General features: G+C 38.0%; 1 protein-coding gene across 1 annotated transcript in view; it reads left to right on the top strand.

The window, feature by feature from the left end:
* Window positions 1–26,189, top strand: part of THSD7B (thrombospondin type 1 domain containing 7B) — a 765,597-nt gene that overhangs the window by 158,854 nt on the left and 580,554 nt on the right. The window contains exon 2 of the mRNA XM_027132057.1: window positions 18,322–19,132. Within this exon, the coding sequence (XP_026987858.1) occupies window positions 18,322–19,132 (811 nt within the window). The remainder of the gene's footprint in view (window positions 1–18,321; window positions 19,133–26,189) is intronic.

The raw sequence follows: 26,189 nt of genomic DNA, 5'->3' as shown, positions 1-26,189 counted from the left end.
GATGTTGAGGAGATAAAGCTGATGAGTAATTGATTGGGTTTGGTCTTCGTAAAGCCTTTGTGGAATCTTCAGTATAATTATTAGACTATACAGCATAAAGAGATGTTTCCAGTTGTTTCTAGATAGAAAAAAATACTGTGATTATGCCATGGTACTGCAGTTTCTGAAATATTTTTTCAAATGCAGTTACTTGGAAATTATTTTCCAGATGACAAGAGTAGAGCTTGAATAGTCTTAAAATTACTGGTTCAAAACAGAAGTAGTTATTCCTTTGAAAAAAATTAGATGCACTAGATGTTCTGTCCACCCAAATGCAGCTTACATTTTGTTCTCTCTCACTCATCAGCCAGATGAAGATCTGCTTCTAGAAAGAGAGGTTATATGTTAGGAGGCAGATAGACTCCATGGAGCCATTAAAATATTGAAGTTACTGAGAAAGAATATTATCTCAAGTGTGCTCTGGCATAATTTTCATCCTAGGCAAAATTAACTCTTGAGTTGCTTAATGGTAAATAAAATGTTTGGATGCCATCCAGCCCTTTGCTTTATGTTTTTTTTTTTTTTTTGCTTGTGATACACGGGCCTCTCACTGCTGTGGCCTCTCCCGTTGCGGAGCACCGGCTCCAGACGCGCAGGCTCAGTGGCCATGGCGCACGGGCCCAGCCGCTCCGCGGCATGTGGGATCCTCCCGGACCGGGGCACGAACCCGTGTCCCCTGCATCAGCAGGCGGACTTTCAACCACTGCACCACCAGGGAAGCCCTTGCTTTATGTATTTTTAAAGCCTGTGTGTATAGTGCCAACACTGCTGCCTTTCCTGTGAACCTCTAATAGACAACAGTAAGCAAGGCCTCCTTCGTCAAGCCCAACACATATTGATTATTCATTGTGGAAATAATACTTGATTCTTGTCTTTTGGGCAGAGACACAGCCTAAAAATTTCAGCATCCCAAGCACCTGCTCCACTTTGCTGTCTTTGTGGTATAAAGCAAACAGATTTCTGGTACCCCCGAAGGGTCATCACTGCCTAGTGGTCAACAAGGAAAGGGAGAAAGTCCTTCAGACAAACACTAGGTGGGATTCACTTCGTGTCTGGCTTACTCTTCACTGCCTTTCCTGCTGAACCAATAAAAAACAGCTGAGGGCTGCCGGGAAGATGGCGGAAGACTAAGATGTGGAGATCACCTTCCTCCCCACAGATACACCAGAAATACATCTACACGTGGAACAACTGCTGCAGAACACCTACTGAACACTGGCAGAAGATCTCAGACCTCCCAAAAGGCAAGAAACCCCCCACGTACCTGGGTAGGACAAAAGTAAAAAGAACAAACAGACAAAAGGATAGCGACGGGACCCGCACCAGTGGGAAGGAGCTGTGAAGGAGGAAAGGTTTCCACACACTAGGAAGCCCCTTCGCGGGTGGAGACTGCAGGTGGCGGAGGGGGAAGCTTCGGGACCGCGGAGGAGAGCACAGCCACAGGGGTGCGGAGGGCAAAGCGGAGAGATTGCCGCACAGAGGATCAGGGCCAACCAGCACTCACCAGCCCGAGAGGCTTGCCTGCTCACCCGCGGGGGCGGGCAGGGCTGGGAGTTGAGGCTCGGGCTTCGGTAGGAGCGCTGGGAGAGGACTGGGGTTGGCGGCGTGAGCACAGCCTGCAGGGGGTTAGTACACCACGGCTGGCCGGGAGGGAGTCCAGGAATAAAGTCTGGACCTGCCGAAGAGGCAAGAGATATTTTCTTCCCTCTTTGTTTACTGGTGTGCAAGGAGAGGGGATTAAGAGCGCTGCTTAAAGGAGCTCCAGAAACGGGCGCGAGCTGCAGCTAAAAGCGCGGACTCCAGATACGGGCATGAGACGCTAAGGCTGCTGCTGCCACTACCAAGAAGCCTGTGTGCGAACACAGGTTACTATCCACACCCCCCTTCTGGGGAGCCTGTGCAGCCTGCCACTGCCAGGGTCCACGGATCCAGGGACAACTTCCCCAGGAGAACGTGTGGCGCGCCTCAGGCTGGTGCAACGTCATGCCGGCCTCTGCCGCCGCAGGCCCGCCCCGCATTCCGTGCCCCTCCCTCCCCCCAGCCTGAGTGAACCAGAACCCCAAACCAGCGGCTCCTTAAACCCCGTCCTGTCTGAGCGAAGAACAGACGCCCTCCGGCAACCTACACGCAGAGGCGGGGCCAAATCCAAAGCTGAGCCCTTGGGAGCTGTGAGAACAAAGAAGAGAAAAGGGAAATCTCTTCCAGCAGGCTCAGAAGCAGTAGATTAAAGCTCCACAATCAACTTGATGTACCCTGCATCTGTGGAATACATGAATAGACAGCGAATCATCCCAAATTGAGGAGGTGGGCTTTGAAAGCAAGATTTATGATTTTTTTCCCCTTTTCCTCTTTTTCTGTGTGGATGAAACGCTCTTGGTGCTGCAGCCAGGAGTCAGTGCTGTGCCTCTGAGGTGGGAGAGCCAACTTCAGAACACTGGTCCAAAAGAGACCTCCCAGCTCCACATAATTTAAATGGTGAAAATCTGCCAGAAATCTCCATCTCAAAACCAGCACCCAGCTTCACTCAACGACCAACAAGCTACAGTGCTGGACATCCTATGCCAAACAACTAGCAAGACAGGAACACAACCCCACCCATTAGCAGAGAGGCTGCCTAAAATCATAATAAGTCCACAGACACCCAAAAACACACCACCAGACGTGGACCTGCCCACCAGAAAGACAAGATCCAGCTTCATCCACAAGAACACAGGCACTAGTCCCCTCCACCAGGAAGCCTACACAACCCACTGAACCAACCTTAGCCACTGGGGAGAGACATCAAACACAACGGGAACTACGAGCCTGCAGCCTGCAAAAAGGAGACCCCAAACACAGTAAGATAAGCAAAATGAGAAGACAGAAAAACAAACACCCAGCAGATGAAGGAGCAAGATAAAAATGCACCAGACCTAACAAATGAAGAGGAAATAGGCAGTCTACCTGAAAAAGAATTCAGAATAATGATAGTAAAGATGATCCAAAACCTTGGAAACAGAATAGACAAAATGCAAGAAACATTTAACAAGGACCTAGAAGAACTAAAGATGAAACAAACAATGATGAACAACACAATAAATGAAATTAGAAATACTCTAGATTGGATCAATAGCAGAATAACTGAGGTAGAAGAACGGATAAGTGACCTGGAAGATAAAATAGTGGAAATGACTACTGCAGAGCAGAATAAAGAAAAAAGAATGAAAAGAACTGAGGACAGTCTCAGAGACCTCTGGGACAACATTAAATGCAGCAACATTTGAATTATATGGGTTCCAGAAGAAGAAGAGAAAAGGAAAGGGACTAAGAAAATATTTGAAGAGATTATAGTTGAAAACTTCCCTAATATGGGAAAGGAAATAGTTAATCAAGTCCAGGAAGCACAGAGAGTCCCACAGAGGATAAATCCAAGGAGAAATACGCCAAGACACATATTAATCAAACTGTCAAAAATTAAATACAAAGAAAGCATATTAAAAGCAGCAAGGGAAAAACAACAAATAACACACAAGGGAATACCCATAAGGTTAACAGTTGACCTCTCAGCAGAAACTCTGCAAGCCAGAAGGGACTGGCAGGACATATTTAAAGTGACGAAGGAGAAAAACCTGCAACCAAGATTACTCTACTCAGCAAGGATCTCATTCAGATTTGATGGAGAAATTAAAACCTTTACAGACAAGCAAAAGCTGAGAGAGTTCAGCACCACCAAACCAGCTTTACAACAAATGCTAAAGGAACTTCTGTACGTAAGAAACACAAGAGAAGGAAAAGACCTATAAGAACGATCCCAAAACAATTAAGAAAATGGGAATAGGTACATACATTTTGATAATTACCTTAAATATAAATGGACTAAATGCTCCCACCAAAAGACACAGATTGGCTGAATGGATACAAAAACAAGACCCATATATTTGCTGTCTACAAGAGACCCACTTCAGACCTAGAGACACATACAGACTGAAAGTGAGGGGATAGAAAAAGATATTCCACGCAAATGGAAGCCAAAAGAAAGCTGGAGTAGCAATTCTCATATCAGACAAAATGGACTTTAAAATAAAGACTATTAGAAGAGACAAAGAAGGACACTACATAATGATCAAGGGATCGATCCAAGAAGAAGATATAACAATTGTAAATATTTATGCACCCAACATAGGAGCACCTCAATACATAAGGCAAATACTAACAACCATAAAAGGGGAAATCGACAGCAACACAATCATTGTAGGGGACTTTAACACCCCACTCTCACCCATGGACAGATCATCCAAAATGAAAATAAATAAGGAAACAGAAACTTTAAATGATACATTAAACAAGATGGACTTAATTGATATTTATAGGACATTCCATCCAATTAAGCAGAATACACGTTTTTCTCAAGTGTTCATGGAACATTCTTCAGGATAGAGCATATCTTGGGTCACAAATCAAGCCTTGCTAAATTTAAGAAAATTGAAATTGTATCAAGTATCTTTTCCGACCACAATGCCATGAGACTAGATACAAATTACAGGAAAAGATCTGTAAAAAATACAAACACATGGAGGCTAAACAATACACTACTTAATAATGAAGTGATCACTGGAGAAATCAAAGAGGAAATTAAAAAACATCTAGAAACAAATGACAATGGAGTCATGACGACCCAAAATCTGTGGGATGCAGCAAAAGCAGTTCTAAGAGGGAAGTTTATAGCAATACATTCCTACCTTAAGAAACAGGAAACATCTCGAATAAACAACCTAAACTTGCACCTAAAGCAATTAGAGAAAGATGAACAAAAAAGCCAAAGTTAGCAGAAGGAAAGAAATCATAAAAATCAGATCAGAAATAAATGAAAAAGAAATGGAGGAAACGATAGCAAAGATCAATAAAACTAAAAGCTGGTTCTTTGAGAAGATACACAAAATTGATAAACCAGTAGCCAGACTCATCAAGAAAAAAAAATCAATAGAATTAGAAATGAAAAAGGAGAAGTAACAACTGACACTGCAGAAATACAAAGATCATGAGAGATTACTACAAGCAACTCTATGCCAATAAAATGGACAACCTGGAAGAAATGGACAAATTCTTAGAAATGCACAACCTGCCAAGACTGAATCAGGAAGAAATAGAAAATATGAACAGACAAATCACAAGCACTGAAATTGAAACTGTGATTAAAAATCTTCCAACAAACAAAAGCCCAGGACCAGTTGGCTTCACAGGCGAATTCTATCAAACATTTAGAGAAGAGCTAACACCTATCCTTCTCAAACTCTTCCAAAATATAGCAGAGGGAGGAACACTCCCAAACTCATTCTATGAGCCACCATCACCTTGATACCAAAACCAGACAAGGATGTCAGAAGGAAAGAAAACTACAGGCCAATATCACTGATGAACATAGATGCAAAAATCCTCAACAAAATACTAGCAAACCGAATCCAACAGCACATTAAAAGGATCATACACCATGATCAAGTGGGGTTTATACCAGGAATGCAAGGATTCTTCAATATACGCAAAACAATCAATGAGATAAACCATATTACCAAATTGAAGCAGAAAAACCATATTTCATCTCAATAGATGCAGAGAAAGCTTTCGACAAAATTCAACACCCATTTATGATAAAAGCCCTGCAGTTTGTAGGCATAGAGGGAACTTTCCTCAACATAATAAAGGGCATATATGAGAAACCCACAGCCAACATCGTCCTCAATGGTGAAAAACTGAAAGCATTTCCACTAATATCAGGAACAATACAAGGTTTGTTGTATTGTATTGAACACTCTTATTCAACATAGTTTTGAAAGCTTTAGCCACAGCAATCAGAGAAGAAAAGGAAATAAAAGGAATCCAAATCGAAAAGAAGAAGTAAAGCTGTCACTGTTTGCAGATGACATGATACTATACATAGAGAATCCTAAAGATGCTACTAGAAAACTACTAGAGCTAATCAATGAATTTGGTAAAGTAGCAGGATACAAAACTAATGCACAGAAATCTCTGGCATTCCTGTACACTAATGATGAAAAATCTGAAAGTGAAATCAAGAAAACACTCCCATTTACCATTGCAACAAAAAGAATAAAATATCTAGGAATAAACCTACCTAAGGAGACAAAAGACCTGTATGCAGAAAATTATAGGACACTGATGAAAGAAATTAAAGGTGATACAAATAGATGGAGATATATACCATGTTCTTGGATTGGAAGAATCAACTATGTGAAAATGACTCTACTACCCAAAGCAATCTACAGATTCAATGCAATCCCTATCAAACTACTACTGGTATTTTTCACAGAACTAAATTTCACAATTTGTATGGAAACACAAAAGACCCCAAATAGCCAAAGCAATCTTGAGAAAGAAAAACGGAGCTGGAGGAATCAGGCTCCCGGACTTCTGTCTATACTACAAAGCTACAGTAATCAAGATAGTATGGTACTGGCACAAAAACAGAAAGATAGATCAGTGGAACAGGATAGAAAGCCCAGAGATAAACCCATGCACATATGGTCACGTTATCTTTGATAAAGGAGGCAGGAATGTACAGTGGAGAAAGGACAACCTCTTCAATAAGTGGTGCTGGGAAAACTGGACAGGTACATGTAAAAGTATGAGATTAGATCACTCCCTAATACCATACACAAAATCAGCTCAAAATGGATTAAAGACCTAAATGTAAGGCCAGAAACTATCAAACTCTTAGAGGAAAACATAGGCAGAACACTCTGTTACATAAATCACAGCAAGATCCTTTTTGACCCACCTCCCAGAGAAATGGAAATAAAAACAAAACTAAACAAATGGGACCTAATGAAACTTCAAAGCTTTTGCACAGCGAAGGAAACCATAAACAAGAGCAAAAGACAACCCTCAGCATGGGAGAAAATATTTGCAAATGAAGCAACTGACAAAGGATTAATCTCCAAAATTTATAAGCAGCTCATGCAGCTCAATAACAAAAAAACAACCCAATCCAAAAATAGGCAGAAGACCTAAATAGACATTTCTCCAAAGACGATATACAGACTGCCAACAAACACATGAAAGAATGCTCAACTTCATTAATCATTAGAGAAATGCAAATCAAAACTACAATGAGATATCATGTCACACCAGTCAGAATGCCCATCTTCAAAAAATCTAGAAACGGTAAATGCTGGAGAGGGTGTGGAGAAAAGGGAACCCTCTTACACTGTTGGTGGGAACCTAAATTGATACAGCCACTGTGGAGAACAGTATGGAGGTTCCTTAGAAAACTACAAATAGAACTACCATATGACCCAGCAATCCCACTACTGGGCATATACCCTGAGAAAACCAAAATTCATAAAGAGTCATGTACCAAAATGTTCATTGCAGCTCTATTTACAATAGCCCGGAGATGGAAACGACCTAAGTGCCCATCTTCGGATGAATGGATAAAGAAGATTTTGCACATATATACAATGGAATATTACTCAGCCATAAAAAGAATCGAAATTGAGCTATTTGTAATGAGGTGGATAGACCTAGAGTCTGTCATACAGAGTGAAGTAAGTCAAAGAGAAAGACAAATACTGTATGCTAACACATATATATGGAATTTAAGAAAAAAAAAAGTCATGAAGAACCTAGGACTAAGACAGGAATAAAGATACAGACCTACTGGAGAATGGACTTGAGGATATGGGGAGGGGGAAGGGTGAGCTGTGACAAAGTGAGAGAGAGGCATGGACATATATACAGTAACAAACCTAAGGTAGATAGCTAGTGGGAAGCAGCCGCATAGCACAGGTAGATCAGCTCGGTGCTTTGTGACCGCTTTGAGTGGTGGGATAGGGAGGGTGGGAGGGATGGAGACGCAAGAGGGAAGACAGTTGGGAACATATGTATATGTATAACTGATTCACTTTGTTATAAAGCAGAAACTAACACACCATGGTAAAGCAATTATACTCCAATAAAAACAAAACAAAACAAAAAAAGAAAACAGCTGAATAAATGATTTTCTTCATCTTCTCCAGGGAATCGAGAGGGCTTAGCTGGAACGTTTGTTGTAAGTAAAGTCAAAGTTGAGTGGAGCCATGTTTATAGGATGAGAACACCCCATCAATATCCCTTGACAGGTATCAGTACCCCAGGTGTTCCGGGGCCATCAGGGAGCCAGGCCATTGAGCTGGGACTGAGGCAGGGCTGAGGGGCTTTAGGCAGGAGAGGAAGGGCAGGACCCCGAGCACCTCACACCAGCTGCACTCAGGACGGATCCCCTCCTAAATATATTTTACCCAATGGGCATTTCAAGGCTTCATTTGCTCAAGAGATATGGCTTCTAAATTGCAATTATTGTGGGAAAGATTTGGAGTCGATATAAGTGCCAGAAACTGCTCTGGTCAGGGCACCCGAGCAGTTTACCTTGAGAAAGCTCTTTGACCGCAGGCTTTCATGATTTCGTCTAGCAAAGCACAACAATATCAATAATATGCTTATGGTTTGGGGAAGATAGTAGGTGTTTCAAAAATGACAGCTGTTACTATTATTGCTATATTTATTCTAGGGACACACCATTCTTATTGGTGCCTGAAGCTTTCTTTGTGTGCTGAACCCCTGAGCCTTGCTGGATGTACCTGAGCAGTAGCTTTGTCCGTGTTCTCAAGCATTCAGAGGCAGGAAGGATCCCATTTCACATAATCAATTGTGAAGGGCCCCTGGGAACAGCTGTCTGCTCCTAGGTGCTAATCTAGGAGACTAAATTCCCTCAGCATTTACGGGCAGTTCCTTGCTTGTGCGATGTGTGTTTTTATGTAATTTCCAGTTGTTTGTTCTCTTTTTCCTCCCTCCCCTCCCCTACACCTTGGATTACAACCACTGACGGAGCCCTTTTTCTTCCCTTACATTTGTAGAGTGTTACAATGGAAGCCAGTGTGATATACTGGAAAGATCACTGGATTGGGCCTCTGGAAGGCAGCTGTCATTCCATTTCTGCTCCAAATGACTGTGTGACCTTGAGCAAGTCCTTGAATTTGTCGGGAGTTCATTTTCCTCCTCCAAAACCTGTGGGCTATAAGATTTCCTTCCCATTCCCACAATCTGTCTGGTTAGCAGGCTGTAGCTCTGAGTAATCTGAAAAGACCCACTTTGTGTCAAGATGCAATGAAGTATATGAGGTTTGAGATGCCCTTTTAGGATTCAGAATTTTTAGAAACCAGAAATATTGATAAATAGTGTTTTTTTGGATAAATAGTTTTTAAAAGGTGGTTTTCTGTCTCTGTGGTGTTTGCATTAGCTGATTAGCCATTCAGAGATATTTCTAATCTGCTCTGCTGTCAGGCTTCTTTTAATGGATGTTCTAGCCACTGGCAACTAATAATTTATAATCATAAATGATAAGTGACAGAGGTATCTGTCCACAGTGATGAAATAGACTTAGAACATGCTGTTAGGTGTCAAACAAAACACAATCATGCAAAAAGAGCTTGGGATGTTAGCAGCAGTATGTATGCTTACTGGAAGTATAAATATTCAGTCCAGATACTCTGTGGTGGTCTTGAACTTGGAATCATGAACTGTCTTCAAAAGTGTATCTATATACTTATGAAAATAATGTTTGGTAACTCTTAACTGTTGCTGTTAAATTTTTCTGAAGATAATTGTTAGAACTCTTTAGCACATTTATTTTTCAGGCCACAAAAATGTATCTTGAAAATAGTTTTAGTATTAATAAGGGATTTTTTTTGATTACTGTAAAAAGGGCAGTGGAATTTTTTAAATGATATTCTTTTTGATGATATAGTAAATGGGGTAGTTTCCTTGATTTCTCTTTCTGATCTTTCATTGTTAGTGTATAGGAATGCAAGAGATTTCTGTTTATTAATTTTGTATTCTGCAACTTTACCAAATTCATTGATTAGCTCTAGTAGTTTTCTGGTGGCATCTTTAGGATTCTCTATGTATAGTATGTCATCTGCAAACAGTGACAGTTTTACTTCTTCTTTTCCAGTTTGTATTCCTTTTATTTCTTTTCCTTCTCTGATTGCCATGGCTAGGACTTTCACAATTATGTTCAATAATAGTGGTGAGAGTGGACATCCTTGTCTTGTTCCTGATCTTAGAGGAAATGCTTTCAGTTTTTCACCATTGAGAATGATGTTTGCTGTTGGTTTGTTGCATATGGCCTTTATTATGTTGAGGTAGGTTCCCTCTATGCCCACTTTCTGGAGAGTTTTCATCATAAATGGGTGTTGAATTTTGTCAAAAGCTTTTTCTGCATCTACTGAGATGATCATATGGTTTTTATTCTTCAATTTGTTAATATGGTATATCACATTGGTTGATTTGTGGATGTTGAAAAATCCTTGCATCCCTGGGATAAATCCCACTTGATCATGGTGTATGATCCTTTTAAGGTGTTGTTGGATTCGGTTTGCTAGTTTTTTTGTTGGGGATTTTTGTGTCGATGTTCATCAGTGACATTGGCCTGTAATTTTCTTTTTTTGTGATATCTTTGTCTGGTTTTGGTATCAGGGTGATGGTGGCCTCATAGAATGAGCTTGGGAGTGTTCCTTCCTCTGCAATTTTTTGGAAGAGTTTCAGATGGGTAGGTGTTATTTGATAGAATTCGCCTGTGAAGCCATCTGGTCCTGGACTTTTGTTTGTTGGAAGATTTTTAATCACAGTTTTAATTTCAGTGCTTGTGATTGGTATGTTCATATTTTCCATTTCTTCCTGGTTCAGCCTTGGAAGGTTGTACCTTTCTAAGAATTTGTCCATTTCTTCTAGGCTGTCCATTTTATTGGCATATAGTTGCCTGTAGTAGTCTCTTATGATCCTTTGTATTTCTGTGGTGTACATTGTAATGTCTTTTTCAATTCTAATTTTATTGATTTGAGTCCTCTGCCTCTTTTTCTTGATGAGTCTGGCTACAGGATTATCAATTTTATCTTCTCTAAGAGAACCAGCTTTTAGTTTCATTGATCTTTGCTATTTTTTTCTTTGTCTCTGTTTCATTTATTTCTGCTCTTATCTTTATGATTTCTTTCCTTCTACTAGCTTTGGGTTTTGTTTGTTCTTTGTTCTCTAGTTGCTTTAGGTATAAGGTTAGGTTGCTTGAGATTTTTCTTGTTTCTTGAGGTAAGATTGTATTGCTTAAACTTCCCTCTTAGAACTGCTTTTACTGCATCCCACAGTTTCAGATCATCATGTTTTCATTGTCATTTGTCTCTAGGTATTTTTTGATTTCCTCTTTGATTTCTTCAGTGATCCATTGTTTATTTAGTAACATATTGTTAAACCTCCACGTGCTTGTTGTTTTTACAACAGAGGAATTAAAGAAGATGTGGTACATATATACCATGGAATATTACTCAGCCATAAAAAAGAATGAAATAATGCCATTTGCAGCAACATGGATGGACCTAGAGATTGTTATACTAAATGAAGTATCTCAGACAGAGAAAGACAAATATCATATGATATTGCTTATATGTGGAATCTAGAAAAAGGGTACAAATGAATTTATCTGCAAAATAGATACAGACTTAAAACTTACCAGGGGGTAAGGGGGGAAGAGGGATAAATTGGAAGATTGAGATTGATATATACACACTATTACAGATAAAATACATAACTAATAAGGACCTACCGTATAGCACAGGTAACTCTACTCAATACTCTGTAATAGCCTATATGGGAAAAGAATCTAAAAAAGAGTGGATATATGTATTTGTATAACTGATTCACTTTGCTGAATGCCTGAAACTAACACAACATTATAAATCAACCATACTCCAATAAAATATTTTAAAAAATAAAATAAAAAAGAAATAAATGAAATGCATTAGGGTTTAAATTCCTTCCCATTCAATATTTTTTTCAGTTTCTCCATTTCTTATGTTGTGTGTCTGTTTCTGTCAGAGGCATAACTCACAAATGGATATATCTAATAAGCAGGTTTGCTCTGAGAGGTTAGAAAGTGTTGGGTGGCTTTATACATCCCCTGCTAGTGGACGTTATTAATTATCGTGATAGGTTTTGAAATGTAGACTCAGGAACTCTCATCTCTTCTGACTTTCACCCGTGTACCTGCCGCCAGTAGTCCCTCTCAACTTCTGGTTTGCTGCTTTCTATCTAATGAGCTCTGGGAAACCAAATTAAGTTTGTTAATAATGTGAACAAACTCAGTGTAGCTAGGCCTGAGGGAGTGGCCAGATGTCCTCTTCATGAGCATGTTGCCATTATAGTTAGTGCACAGTTCTCATGACACGTCTCATTCATTTTTATATTCCCAGCGTCTAACACACTACTTATCAACTAGCAGGTAAAGAAGAATGGTTGTTTCACTGAATGAATGCTCGCTGGCTGCTTTTGTTTTCATCCCTTGGGTTCTTTGATGTATTTTAGAAAGTGTGATCTCCTAGATAATTGTCCACTATGTAATGGAGATATTACTTTAATTCCTCCATGATCAGTGTGAAAGCTTTTTGAGATGTGAAAATTATGACAGAAATTTCAAGCCATTTCTTGGAGGTGAGTCATCTTACAAGTAGATCAGCGCTGTTTTATGTCACATTTTATAATGCTGAGGCTTCTGAGTGCTTTAGCATAGTAATTATCCACCAGTAATTTGTTTAGGGCTCTAATGCTCGGGTTTGTCATTCATGTCATTCCTCAGTACTCCTGCCCAAGTTAAATATAAAGCAATGTCAGGGTAATAAAAGCTGTGGTTGAAAAAAAATTAAAAATAAAGCAAGCATCTCTTCCTATTGAATGAATGGTATTAAATCAGGGTTGCTGCCTCAAACAGTGGCGAGTACTGTGTGAAAGCTCCTGGGAATATGTTTATTCCCCGTTCTCTGGAATACTCTTTTTTTCTTTGTGGCAGGCTTCTTACTGATTACTACACCTAAAATTCAGGCATCCAGCGGGCTGCCTTACCTGTGATGATTTAGTGTGGGTGATACATTCATCTAAACTACTCCACTTAAGGATAACTTAATTAAGAGAATACAATTTGCCAGCACTTTTCTGCTTCTAGAGGAATATTACATTAGAGCATTCACAGATTTGCACTTTCTGCAAAAACACAGGCAAAAAAAGAGGAATCACACGGTTTTAAAGGTGAATGTAACCTGAGAATTCACTGATGCTACCCTTTCGTGTCTAAAATATTTACTAAACCAAAATGTTAACGTGTTAATTAAAACTGGTGTGACTTAAAATACTTCACAGTTTATTCCAGAGTAGCTGTGCTTATCTCTTAGAAAGGATAGTGAGTTGCAGGTGGATGGTGTTTTTACATAATCTTTGTGCACATAAACAAGTATAAAATTACTATTCCTATTATACCATTGAAATGTTTTCAAGTGTTAATTTAAAGTCCCATTACGTATATAATTAAACTTTTAATCCTTTAATTGTTCTAAATTTTGTTTCTCTTTTTTTTGTTTTAAATTTTTATTTTATATTGGAGTATAGTTAATTTACAATGTTGTGTTAGTTTCAGGTGTACAGCAAAGGGATTCAGTTATACATATATATATGTATCTATTCTTTTTCAGATTCTTTTCCCATATAGGTTATTACAGAGTATTGAGTAGAGTTCCCTGTGCTATACAGTAGTCCTTGTTGTTTATGTATTTTACATATAGTTGCATATGTTAATCCCAACCTCCTAATTTGTTCCTCCCCCTACCCCCCTTACCCCTTTGGTAACCATAAGTTTATTTTCTAAGTCGGTGAGTCTGTTTGTTTTGTAAGTAAGTTCATTTGTATCATCTTTTAGATTCCACATATAATTGATATCATATGATATTTGTCTTTCTCTGTCTGACTTACTTCACTTAGTATGATAATCTCTAGGTCCATCTGTGTTGCTGCAAATGGCATTATTTCATTCTTTCTTATGGCTGAGTAGTATTCCATTGCATATATGTACCACATCTTCTTTATCCATTCATCTTTTGATGGACATTTAGGCTGTTTCCATGTCTTGGCAATTGTAAACAGTGCTGCAATGAACATTGGGGTGCATGTATCTTTTCGAACTATGGATTTCTCCATATATATGCCCAGCAATGGGATTGCTGGATCATATATCGTAGCTCTGTTTTTAGTTTTTTAAGGAAACTTCAAACTCAAGGTGGATTAAAGACCTAAATGTAAGACTGGATACTATAAAACTCTTAGAGGAAAACATAAGCAGAACACTTTTTAACATAAATCACAGCAGTATCTTTTAGGGTCCATCTCCTAGAGTAATGAAAATTTTGTTTTATTTGTATTACTTGAGGCTTATTTCCAATTAAGAAGTATAAAATGAGTGCTGTTTACACATAGATTTCTTATTTGTTTCTTTAGGTTATTTATCTTAGATTTATATTCCGAATATAACCATATGTTTTATATATATGTCAAACTTAAAAGTGATATTCTTTTTCTCCATGCAACTGCTCAAAATTTTAATTGACTCTTCTATTTCTGAACTTGGACAAGGGATTTAAGATTTTTCAAACTGCAGGTCACATTTCATTACTTCAATATGCATATTTTTTGAAATGGCAAAATCTCTCAGGGCTGTGTGATTTTCACTATTGTGTGTGTGTGTGTGTGTGTGTGTGTGTGTGCGTGTGTGTGTGTGTGTGTGTTTAAAGTTCATTTCCAAACACAACTGAATAAATCCTGGAACACATTTTCTCTCCATGCCTGAGAAACGCAAATTGTTCTAGGTCAGTTGCTGAGAGGTCTTGTCTGTATCTTGGATGTCTTGTTTGCAATTTGTTTTTCATTCATTCCAAGCATACCCAATTCACTTTACATTTGCCTGTTATTCACATGTTTTTCAGTGGTCTGCAGAGTTCGATTTAACATGTGGGAAAACTATTCTCCCTTGACTGTGCCTTCCTAAATGCACTGACTAATGTTTATAAACACACTTGTGTCTTATATGCAAGAGCTGCTGCCCTAAATTTCTAGGGTCAGGAGGGGGAAATCATGGCGCACACACCACCTTGATGACTTGTTCTACTCATATCCAAAGGAATATTAACAAACAAATAGGAGAGATCATAGCTAAGCGAACAAACGGATCTGCCTTGTGATCGTAGGATCACACATACCAATGCACACCCTAGAAAAGATACTTTTCAAATGCAGGCCAAGAGCCCATGCTTGGGGTCCCACAGATCTGGAGTCCCATTCTAGCCTAGCATGCACTAGCTGTGTAACCTTGGGTGTGCATTGTAACTTCTGAGTTTCATTTTCCACAACTGATAAAATGAGCAAACTAGCCCCACCTCATGGGATTGTTATAAGGAAGGAAGGAAGGAAGGAAGGAAGGAAGGGAGGCACCTGTGAAATCACCATTGGCGTACTATAAACCAGCTGTCTCTCTGTTTTAAAAGAAATAAAGCCTTGATGTGACTTGATTTGTAATGTGGTGTAAATACTCCCACCATGGCTGATTTTAAATCATGAATGATTTAACAACAACCTGGTAACGTTCCTGAATATTTTACAGTCCCCTGGTAGCAGCCAAGCCCAGCACACCACTGCTAGCCTTTAACAAATGGTAGTAATTATTTCTTAATAGTTATATTTTGTCTTCCATTGATCTAGAAAAAAATTTGGCTGTTTGGTGAAATTCTGTATAGATGGAAATGTGAGAGCTGAGGGAAGAATAGTAATTTATACAGTTTAAAATATTAATGATTTCAAATAAAAAAGAGCTACCTTAACAATTTTGAAAGTAGGCAAAAACTTAGAAGGAGAAAACAGAATATTAATAATAAGAAAATGTGCTAATCAGATGTTTTAAAAGTAAGAATAAGGATCACTTTGTAAGATATTCTAGATTGATTAATGTTAGCTTTTCAAGATTAGTTAGAAGGGGCTCCACGTTCTTGGTCTTATATTCTTTAATTTACGTGAACAAATCCTAAGTAGAGAGTTGCGTGTATTTGGTACCTAAACAGAGAGAAACTGACAGCCTATATTTTAAAACCCAGTGCTTTACAAAAAAACTTTGTTTTCATTTTAACCAATAACTGTTTTATATCATTCAAGACTGATTTTATTTTATTTTTTTAATTGAAGTATAGTTGATTTACAGTGTGTTAGTTTCAGGTATACAACAAAGTGGTTCAGTTTTATATATATTATATATATATATATATATAAACTGAATATATATTCTTTATATACATATTCTTTTTAGATTCTTTTCCCTTATAGATTATTATAAAATATTGACCACAGTGCCCTGTGCTGTACAGTCAGTCCTTATTGGTCCTTATTGGTTATCTATTTTATATATAGTAGTGTGTATATATTATTCCCAAATTCCTAGATAAGTCAAGACTGGTTTTAGATTTTTAAAGTTTGCTGCAACCATGTATTTTTTGAAATAGTCCTTTACTGAGTAACCTGGTTTTGTTTTTGGTAATAATGAACATTTTCATGTGTGGTCTGACATTCGAATAAGGAATGGCATACTGGACCTGAAACTGCTCCAGAACATCTAGACATGTGGAGCCTGCAAATAGCTGTCATGTAACAATGAACTTCTCATTTTGCAGAGTACTAAACTGTGGGTGATTGAAGAGGAAATCATCAGAATTAAGGATGGTTGATTGAATCATCCTGTGCTGAAAGCCGCATTTTCCATGTGCACTTACTGTACCCTGAGCAGGCAGTGCTGGGATAACTCACCTAGGGAAGAGTGTGGGCAAACCCAAAGGCATTTTGGTGACTATAGGCTGACTTAATCCAGTAAAACTCCTCTGTCCATTTCATCAAGAGGAGACTCTAGCGTGGGGTCACTGAAAGGAGACAGAAATCATCGGCACTGTACCTAACATGGTATTGCCTAGAACAGCAGATTTGCACACCCAGAACAGGGCTGGGAGGAAGAACCAGGAGGACTGTGTACATTAGAACCCCAAAACTGTTGTCCTGCTAAAGTGAGAGATCCTCATTGCAGCATGTGGCCCCAGGTGCAAATACCTGCTTCTCTGGGGAGGCACGTCTCTTCCTAAAGGCACGTGCCTGTGAACACATTTAGTGCTCCTAGAAATGTACTGGATGTGCATGAAAATACAGTCCAGGAAGTAATTAAGTGGCATTTGGGGTTTGATCAGATTTGGGGAAGGAAAGAAAGACTGCACCTTCTTTCTCTTGCCTGTGTAAATTAAAATGTTTCTCGGGGTGTGAAATGCCTTTATGATGATCACAAACCTAGTAAAGGGTTAAACGTAACATGGTTAAGCTGATACACTTTTTTCAGGCTCATATTACATTTTTAAGTAAAGCAAAAGGGAGGAAACTTTTTTTTTTCCCATTGACACAAAATGTGATTACTTGCTGTCCGCCTGGAAAGATAGATGATCAGCCTCCTGGATGAGGCCAGCTGGTATGTCTATAGATTAGATACAAAAAAAAAAAAAAAAAGAAAATCAGTGGGTAGCTCTTTCATCTGTCCATCTTTTGAACCCTCTCTCACAAAACTAATTCATTAATGAAAAGATTTGGCATATTACAAGCTAACATTGGAAGCTTTATCCAACAAGTATATTTCAAGGATTGTCGGGGCAGAATTTCCAGAGACAATGCAGTACTGCTGCTTCTTTTATTAACTTACCTTCTCCCCACACCCCGCCCCTCTGTATCAGATTTTTCTTTTTCACGCAATTCACTCTGCAAGCAAAAACCAGAGCTGAGGAGAGCTATTTAGAAAAATGAAAATATATTTAGGATGCTTTGCAAGCTATTTTTAAAAATGTATTTCTCTTCTGAGCTACTTAAGGTGTGAGCTGAAGGATTGGAAACATGAAAAATCCTAGTTTATTAAAATCCCGGATTTAGGGCTTTTCTTTTAGATGAAACTCTGCCTAACGAGAAAGTATTAATATTGAGTTAGGTATATAGGCTTTGGAACATAATAATTATAACGAGACCAATCATTTATTAAATGTGTATGGTCTACTTCCCATCACATTATGTCACTGATCCTCAGAACATCTTTATAAGTCAGTGCTTTTATTATCTTCTCCCTTATGTAGGAAACTAAGGCTTAGAAAGTTGAAGTAATTCATCCAAGTTGATACTGCTGTAAGAGACGGATTGGGGATTTCAGGAAGGGCCAACTGATGTAGAATCCACATTTTTAGCCACCCAATTATATTTTTCATCATAATTCATAATTTCACACTGGTTGTGTCAGGAGGTGTGCAGATTGACCCGTTTTTGTGTGGATGGTGGTGTGGAATCTTGGAGTAACTGACACCCTTGTCTTTCTGCCTACAGGCCCCTGGGGAAGGTGTACAGGAGACTGTGGGCCAGGAGGATTCCAGAGTCGTGCTCTTTGGTGTTTCCATTTTGAAGGGTGGACGAGTCACCTGTCTAACTGTGATGAGAACAATAGGCCTCCGAAGGAAAGAAGCTGCTTCCGAGTCTGTGACTGGCACAGAAACCTCTTCCAGTGGGAGGTTTCTGATTGGCACCACTGTGTGCTTGTTCCTCCCGCCCTGGGGCAAGCCAGACCTCGGGCTACAGAGTGCGTGACAGCCCAGCATGGGCTGCAGCACCGGACGGTGCGTTGTGTTCAGAAGCTGAACAGAACCGTGGCTGTGAATGAGATATGTGAACACTTTGCCCCTCAGCCCCCCATGGAACAAGCTTGTCTCATCCCTTGCCCGCGGGATTGTGTGGTCTCTGAGTTCTCACAGTGGTCCAGGTGTAGCAAGGGATGTGGGAAGCAGTTACAGCATAGAACTCGCTCAGCCATTGCCCCCCCTCTCTATGGAGGGTTGCAGTGTCCCAACCTGACTGAGTCAAGAGCCTGTGATGCTCCCATTTCCTGTCCTCTTGGGGCAGAGGAATATATGTTTAGCCTTAAAGTTGGACCATGGAGTAAATGTCGACTGCCTCTTCTCAAAGAACTTAACCTAAGTGGAAGAACCGTTCTGGATTTTAGCTCTGATTCGAAGGAGCTGGTCACCTTTAGACACCAAAGTTACAAGGCACATCACCATTCCAAGTCCTGCGACATAGAGATAGGTTACCAAACCCGCCAGGTTTGGTGTACAAGAAGTGACGGAAAAAATGCTACATTAAGGTAGGAGGCCTTCAGTGTTTATATCTTTGATTCACTTAAATATTTTACAGTGTAATTTTGTAAGATTTCTTTATGATTTTCTACAACAAGAAAATTGTAATCAGATTTGCGATTTGAGTTTTTAAAAGTTTCATTTGAGTTTTCAGTTTTAAGTATAAGTATTTTAGAGTCTAGGCCAGCAGTGCTCTGAACTCTGGTGTAATTAGTGTAGTAGTGCAACCATATAGGATAAGTCATGTATTTTCACATATCTATTCTATCGATATGTCACTTAAAGAAATAGATCTTGTGCCATAACTATCCATCAACAAATGAATAGATAAAGAAGGTGTGGTGTGCATATATATAATGGAATATAGCCCAGCCATAAAAAAGAATGAAATTCTGCTATTTGTAGCAACGTGGATGGATTCAGAGGGCATTATGCTAAATGAGATAAGTCAGACAAAAATAAATACCATATGGTATCACTTATATGTGGAATGTAAAAAATACAACAAACTAGTGAATAAAACAAAAAAGAAGCAGACACCTACATATGGAAGGCAAACTAGTGGTTACCAGTGGGGGAGAAGGAAGGGGTAGGGGCAATATAGGGGTAGGGGAAAAACGGGGTTATTATGGGATTATATGAAACCATATGTGTAAAATTTTTGAAAATTGTAAAGCACTATAGAATTTAAAGAATCTTTCCTTCCATAAAAAAATTGGTCTTTTGTTACTACAGTAATAAAAGACTAAACCATTTATTATAATGAGAAAAATTCAAGTTCACTCTCAAATTTGGGATATAAATTATGTAAATATTTATTGTTCTTCATGTTTACGTTTTTTAAAATTGTTTTTGGTTTGTTTACTTTGTTTCGATGATTAAGCAGGTTCTTTTACATCTGAACTGTAGATATTTTATAGTAGTGATAATACCAATAAGTTAATGCCAAGAATGTTTTCTTTGGCATTGATTTGATTAAAAATATTAACTTGCACAGCAATAATTAGAATTATAAACCTATAGAGGGAATGGACTAAAACTTTTAAAAACAATAGTTTAGGGCTTCTCTGGTGGCGCACTGGTTGAGAGTCTGCCTGCCAATGCAGGGGACACGGGTTCGTGCCCCGGTCCGGGAGGATCCCACATGCCGCGGAGCGGCTGGGCCCGTGAGCCATGGCCGCTGAGCCTGAGTGTCCGGAGCCTGTGCTCCGCAGCAGGAGAGGCCACAACAGTGAGAGGCCCATGTACCGCAAAAAAAAAAAAAAAAAAACCCAAAAAACAATAGTTCAGGCTTCAAAATTATTTGTAATTGTTTTACTTTACATGGTCTTATCTTGATGTAAATCATAGAAATATGTTAAAAGTAGTATCTGTTTACTTTTCTCCTGAAAGGTCTTAAATGAAATCACTGATATATTACCAAATTTCTTCCAAATTAAGATGCCTTTCAGTAGTACTGGAATTACCAAACAATGAAATACTCATTGCTAGAATTGATCATTAGCATCAGTTACTGTTTTCTTAGGATCCACAGCTGGCTCAAAGACTACCTCTGCTATTTCAGAGCAAAGTAATGTGATGATTGTTTTTTTTTCTTTTTCCCATTCGACTCACAAATGAGCATATTTTATCTTTGATGCTTCTTTCTGATTTATGTGATGTAACTTGGCAAGTCCATTGAAGAGTGATTTTCTGCCTTTCATTGACTGCCTCTGTGAATCCAAAAAGATTAAGCAGATGATTTGGTTGGGTGATTATTGTTTGAATACATATGTGTGATTCTGTACAAACATTGTTTCTTAATATCCTATATTGGATATTACACAGAACGTTTTCAGTCTATAGTTTACTTGTTTTTTTTTTACCATGTTCTATTTTTTATCAACAAATTAATAGACTTTACTTTTTAGAGGGATTTTAGGTTTATATAAAAATTGAACAGCAGATCTAGAGCTCCCATGTATCTCCTCATCACTCCCTCTCCACACATACACAGTTTCATACACATATCTTGCATTAGTACAAGTTGTGTAATACATTTGATACAATGGATGAGCCAATACTGATACATTACTGTAGCCCATAGTTTGCATTAGAGTTCATGTTTTGTGTTGTACCTTCAGTGGGTTTGGACAAATGTATAATGGCATGTATCCACCTGTACTATATCATACACAATAGTTTCACTGCCCTAAGAATCTCTTGTACTGTCTCTACTGATCCCAACTTTCCTCTCCCCAGACCCCTGGAAACCAATGATCATTTTACTGTCACTTCCAAGTTTCAGCAGTTATAAATAAAGATGCTGTAAACATTCAGGTGCAGATTTTATGTGAATGTAATTTTCAACTGATTTGCCTAAATACCAGTGGGCACTGTTCCTGGATATTATGATAAATTTGTGTTCAGTTTTGTAAGAAATTCCAAAGTCTCTTCAAAGTGGCTTTATCATGGGAATTCCTTTTGCTTCACCCCCTGGCCAACATTTGGTGTTATCAGTGTTTTGGATTTTAGCTATTTTAATAGGTGTGTAGTAGTACCTTGTTTTAATTTGCAGTTCCTTAATAACATATGTTGTTTAGCATCTTTTCATATGCTTATTTTCCATCTTTCTCTTCCTTGGTGGGGTGTCTGTTCAGATCTTTTGTCTATTTTTAAAAATTTTTTTTATTATTGAATTTAGAGTTCTTTATATATTTTGGATACCAGTCCTTAATCAGATATGTATTTCAAAAATATTTTCTTCTAGTCTTTAACCTGTCTTTTCATGCTCTTAACAGTGTCTTTCACAGAGAAGTAGTTTTTTAACTACTAGAGCTAATCAATGAATTTGGTAAGGTAGCAGGATACAAAATTAATGCACAGAAATCTCTTGCATTTCCATACACTAATGATGAAAAATCTGAAAGTGAAATTAAGAAAACACTCCCATTTACCATTGCAACAAAAAGAATAAAATATCTAGGAATAAACCTACCGAAGGAGACAAAAGACCTGTATGCAGAAAATTATAAGACACTGATGAAAGAAATTAAAGATGATACAAATAGATGGAGAGATATACCATGTTCTTGGATTGGAAGAATCAACGTTGTGAAAATGACTCTACTACCCAAAGCAATCTACAGATTCAATGCAATCCCTATCAAACTACCACTGGTATTTTTCACAGAACTAGAACAAAAAATTTCACAGTTTGTATGGAAACACAAAAGACCCCGAATAGCCAAAGCAATCTTGAGAACGAAACACGGAGCTGGAGGAATCAGGTTCCCTGACTTCAGACTATACTACAAAGCTACAGTAATCAAGACAGTATGGTACTGGCAAAAAGACAGAAATATAGATCAATGGAACAGGATAGAAAGCCCAGAGATAAACCCACGCACCTGTGGTCACCTTATCTTTGATAAAGGAGGCAACAATATACAGTGGGGAAAAGACAGCCTTTTCAGTAAGTGGTGTTGGGAAAACTGGACAGGTACATGTAAAAGAATGAAATCAGAACACTCCCTAACACCATACACAAAAATAAACTCAAAATGGATTAAACACCTAAATATAAGGCCAGACACCATCAAACTCTTAGAGGAAAACGTAGGCAGAACACTCTATGACATCAGTCACAACAAGATCCTTTTTGACCCACCTCCTAGAGAAATGGAAATAAAAACAAAAGTAAACAAATGGGACCTAATGAAACTTCAAACCTTTTGCACAGCAAAGGAAACCATAAACAAGACAAAAAGACAACCATCAGAATGGGAGAAAATATTTTCAAATGAAGCAACTGGCAAAGGATTAATCTCCAAAACATACAGGCAACTCATGCAGCCCACTATCAAAAAAACAAACAACCCAATCCAGAAATGGGCAGAAAACCTAAATAGACATTTCTCCAAAGAAGATATACAGTTTGCCAACAAACACATGAAAGAATGCTCAACATCATTAATCATTAGAGAAATGCAAATCAAAACTACAATGAGATATCATCTCACACCAGTCAGAATGGCCATCATCAAAAAATCTACAAACAGTAAATGCTGGAGAGGGTGTGGAGAAAAGAGAACCCTCTTGCACTGTTGGTGGCAATGTGAATTGGTACAGCCACTATGGAGAATAGTATGGAGGTTCCTTAAAAAACTAAAAATAGAACTACCATACGACCCAGCAATCCCACTACTGGGCATATACCCTGAGAAAACCATAATTCAAAAAGAGTCATGTACCAAAATGTTCATTGCAGCTCTATTTACAATAGCCAGGACATGGAAGCAACCTAAGTGTACATCAACAGATGAATGGATGAAGAAGATGTGGCACATATATACAATGGAATATTACTCAGCCAGAAAAAGAAACGAAACTGAGTTATTTGTAGTGAGGTGGATGGACCGAGAGACTGTCATGCAGAGTCAAGTAAGTCAGAAAGAGATAAACAAATACCGTGTGCTAACACATATATATGGAATCTAAAAAAAGAAAAAAAATGGTCAGAAGAACCTAGGGGCAAGACAGGAATAAAGATGCAGTCCTACTGGAGAATGGACTTGAGGATACGGGGAGGGGGAAGGGTAAGCTGGGACAAAGTGAGAAAGTGTCATGGACATATATACACTACCAAATGTAAAATAGATAGCTAGTGGGAAGCAGCCGCATAGCACAGGGAGTTCAGCTCGGTGCTTTGTGACCACCTACAGGGGTGGGATAGGGCGGGTGGGAGGGAGGGAGTTGCAGGAGGAAAGAGATATGGGAACATATGTATATGTATACCTGATTTACTTTGTTATAAAGCAGAAACTAACACACCATTGTAAAGCAATTATACTCTAATATAGATGTTAAAAAAAAAGAAGTAGTTTTTTATCTTAATGAATTCCAATTTGTCAATATTTCTTCCATGGATCATTCTTTGGTGTTATATCGGAAAAAACATTACCAAACCCAAGGTCAAGCAGATTTTCTCCTATGTTATCTTCCAGAAGTTTTAGTTTTGCATTTTACATTTAGGTCTGTGATCCATTTTGAGTTAATATTTGTGAAAATCTTGTGGTCTGTGTCTGGATTCATTTTTCTACATGTGAATGTCCATTTGTTCTAGCACCATTTGTTAAAAAGACTATCTTTTCTATATCGAATCGCCTTTGCTTCTTTGTTGAACATCAATTGACTGTATTTGTGTGGATCTACTTCTGGGCCCTGTATCTTTATTCCATTCTTCTATTTATGTATTCTTTGCCAATAACACACTGTCTTAAATACTGAAGCGTTATAGTAAGTCTTGAAGTTGAGTAGTGTCAGTCCTCTGAATTTCTTTGTATTTAATATTGTCTTGAGTCTTCTGGAGCTTTTGCCTTTCTATATAAACTTTAGAATCAGTTTGTGGATATTTACAGAATAATTTGCCAGGATTTTGACTGGAAATGCTTATAATGTATAAACAATTTGGGAAGAACTAACATCTTGATGATATTGAGTCTTTCTATTCAGGTACATGGAATATTTCTCCATATATTTAAAACTTCTTTGATTTCTTTCATCAGAGTTTTGTACTTTTTCTCATATTGGTCTTGTATATATTTTGTTAGACTGACACTTAAGGATTTTACATATTATTGGTGCTAATATAAATGTATTGTGTTTTTATTTTCAAATTCTAATTATTCATTGTTGTTATACAAGAAAGCAGTTGAGTTTTGTATATTAACCTTGTATCCTATAACCTTGTTATAATTTCTTATTTGTTCCAGGAGGGTTTTTTTTTTCTTTTTGGTTATTATTGCTCTTGTTGATCCTTTGGAATTATCTATGTTGACAAGCGTATAATTTGCAAAAAAGGCAGTTTTATATCTTCCTTTCCAGTAAGTACACCTTTTATTTCCTTTTCTTGCCTTACTGCATTATCTAGGACTTCCAGTATGCTGTCCAGTAGGAGTAGTGAGAAGGAACATTCTTGCCTCACTCCTGATCTTAGCAGGACAGCATCTAGTTTCTCACCATTAAGTATGATGCTAACTGTAGGTTTTTGTAGATATTCTTTATCAAGTTGAAGAAGTCCTCCTCTATTCCCAGTTTGCTGAGAATTTTTATCATCATAGGTGTTGGTTTTTGTCAAGTGCTTTTTCTGCATATATAGGTATGATTATATTATTTTTTTTTACTTAGTCTGTTAATAGGATAGATTACATTAATTGATTGACAAATGTTGAACCCTCTTTGCATACCTGGAATAAATTATACTTGGCTATATGATATGTATAGCCAAGTATACTGTTGGATATTATTTGCTAATATTTTTTATACGTTGTTGGATATTATTTGCTAATAGTTTCTTGAGAATTTTTGCATACATGTTCATGAGAGATATTGGACTTAGTCTTTTTTCATAAAGACTAAGTTTTTGTCTAGATTTAGTGTTAGGATAATGCTGGTCTCATATAATGAGTTGGGAAATATGTCCTCTGCTTTGATTTTTAGAAATGGATTGTCAAGAATTGATATTATTTTTTCCTTGAATTTTTGGTAGAATGAAACCCATCTGGGCCTGATGTTTTCTGCTTTGGTAGGTTATTACTTATTAATTAAATTTCTTTAATAGATAATAGATCTATTCAGATTATAGATTTCTTCTTGGGTGAGTTTTAGGAGATTGTGTCTTTTAAGGACTTGGTCCATTCATATAAGTTAACAAATTTGTGGGTATAGGCTTGTTTATAATATTTTATTATCCTTGGGGTTCATGGGCATCATTAGTGGTAGTGATGACTTCTCTTTCATTACTGATATTAGTGCTTTGTGTTTTTTCCCTCTCTCCCTCTCTCTCTCTCTCTATATATATATCTATATCTATACCTATATCTATATCTATATATATCTTTTTCTCTCTCCCACTCTCTTTCTCTCTCTCCTCCCTCTCCCCCATCCCTCCTTTTCCTTAGTTAACCTGTCTAAAGGTTTATCGATTTTATTGAACTTTTCAAAGAACCAGCTTTTGGTTTCAGTTATTTTCTCTATTGATTTTCTGTTTCTAATTTTATTGCTTTCAAGTCTAATTTTCATTAT

This window comes from Aethalodelphis obliquidens, unplaced genomic scaffold (assembly GCF_003676395.1).
Source record: "Aethalodelphis obliquidens isolate GAN/ISIS:26980383/991018 unplaced genomic scaffold, ASM367639v1 scaffold2, whole genome shotgun sequence".
Classification (NCBI taxonomy): domain Eukaryota; kingdom Metazoa; phylum Chordata; class Mammalia; order Artiodactyla; family Delphinidae; genus Aethalodelphis; species Aethalodelphis obliquidens.
The sequence above is the reverse complement of the archived record's forward strand: the minus strand, read 5'-3'. Positions and strand labels throughout refer to the sequence as shown.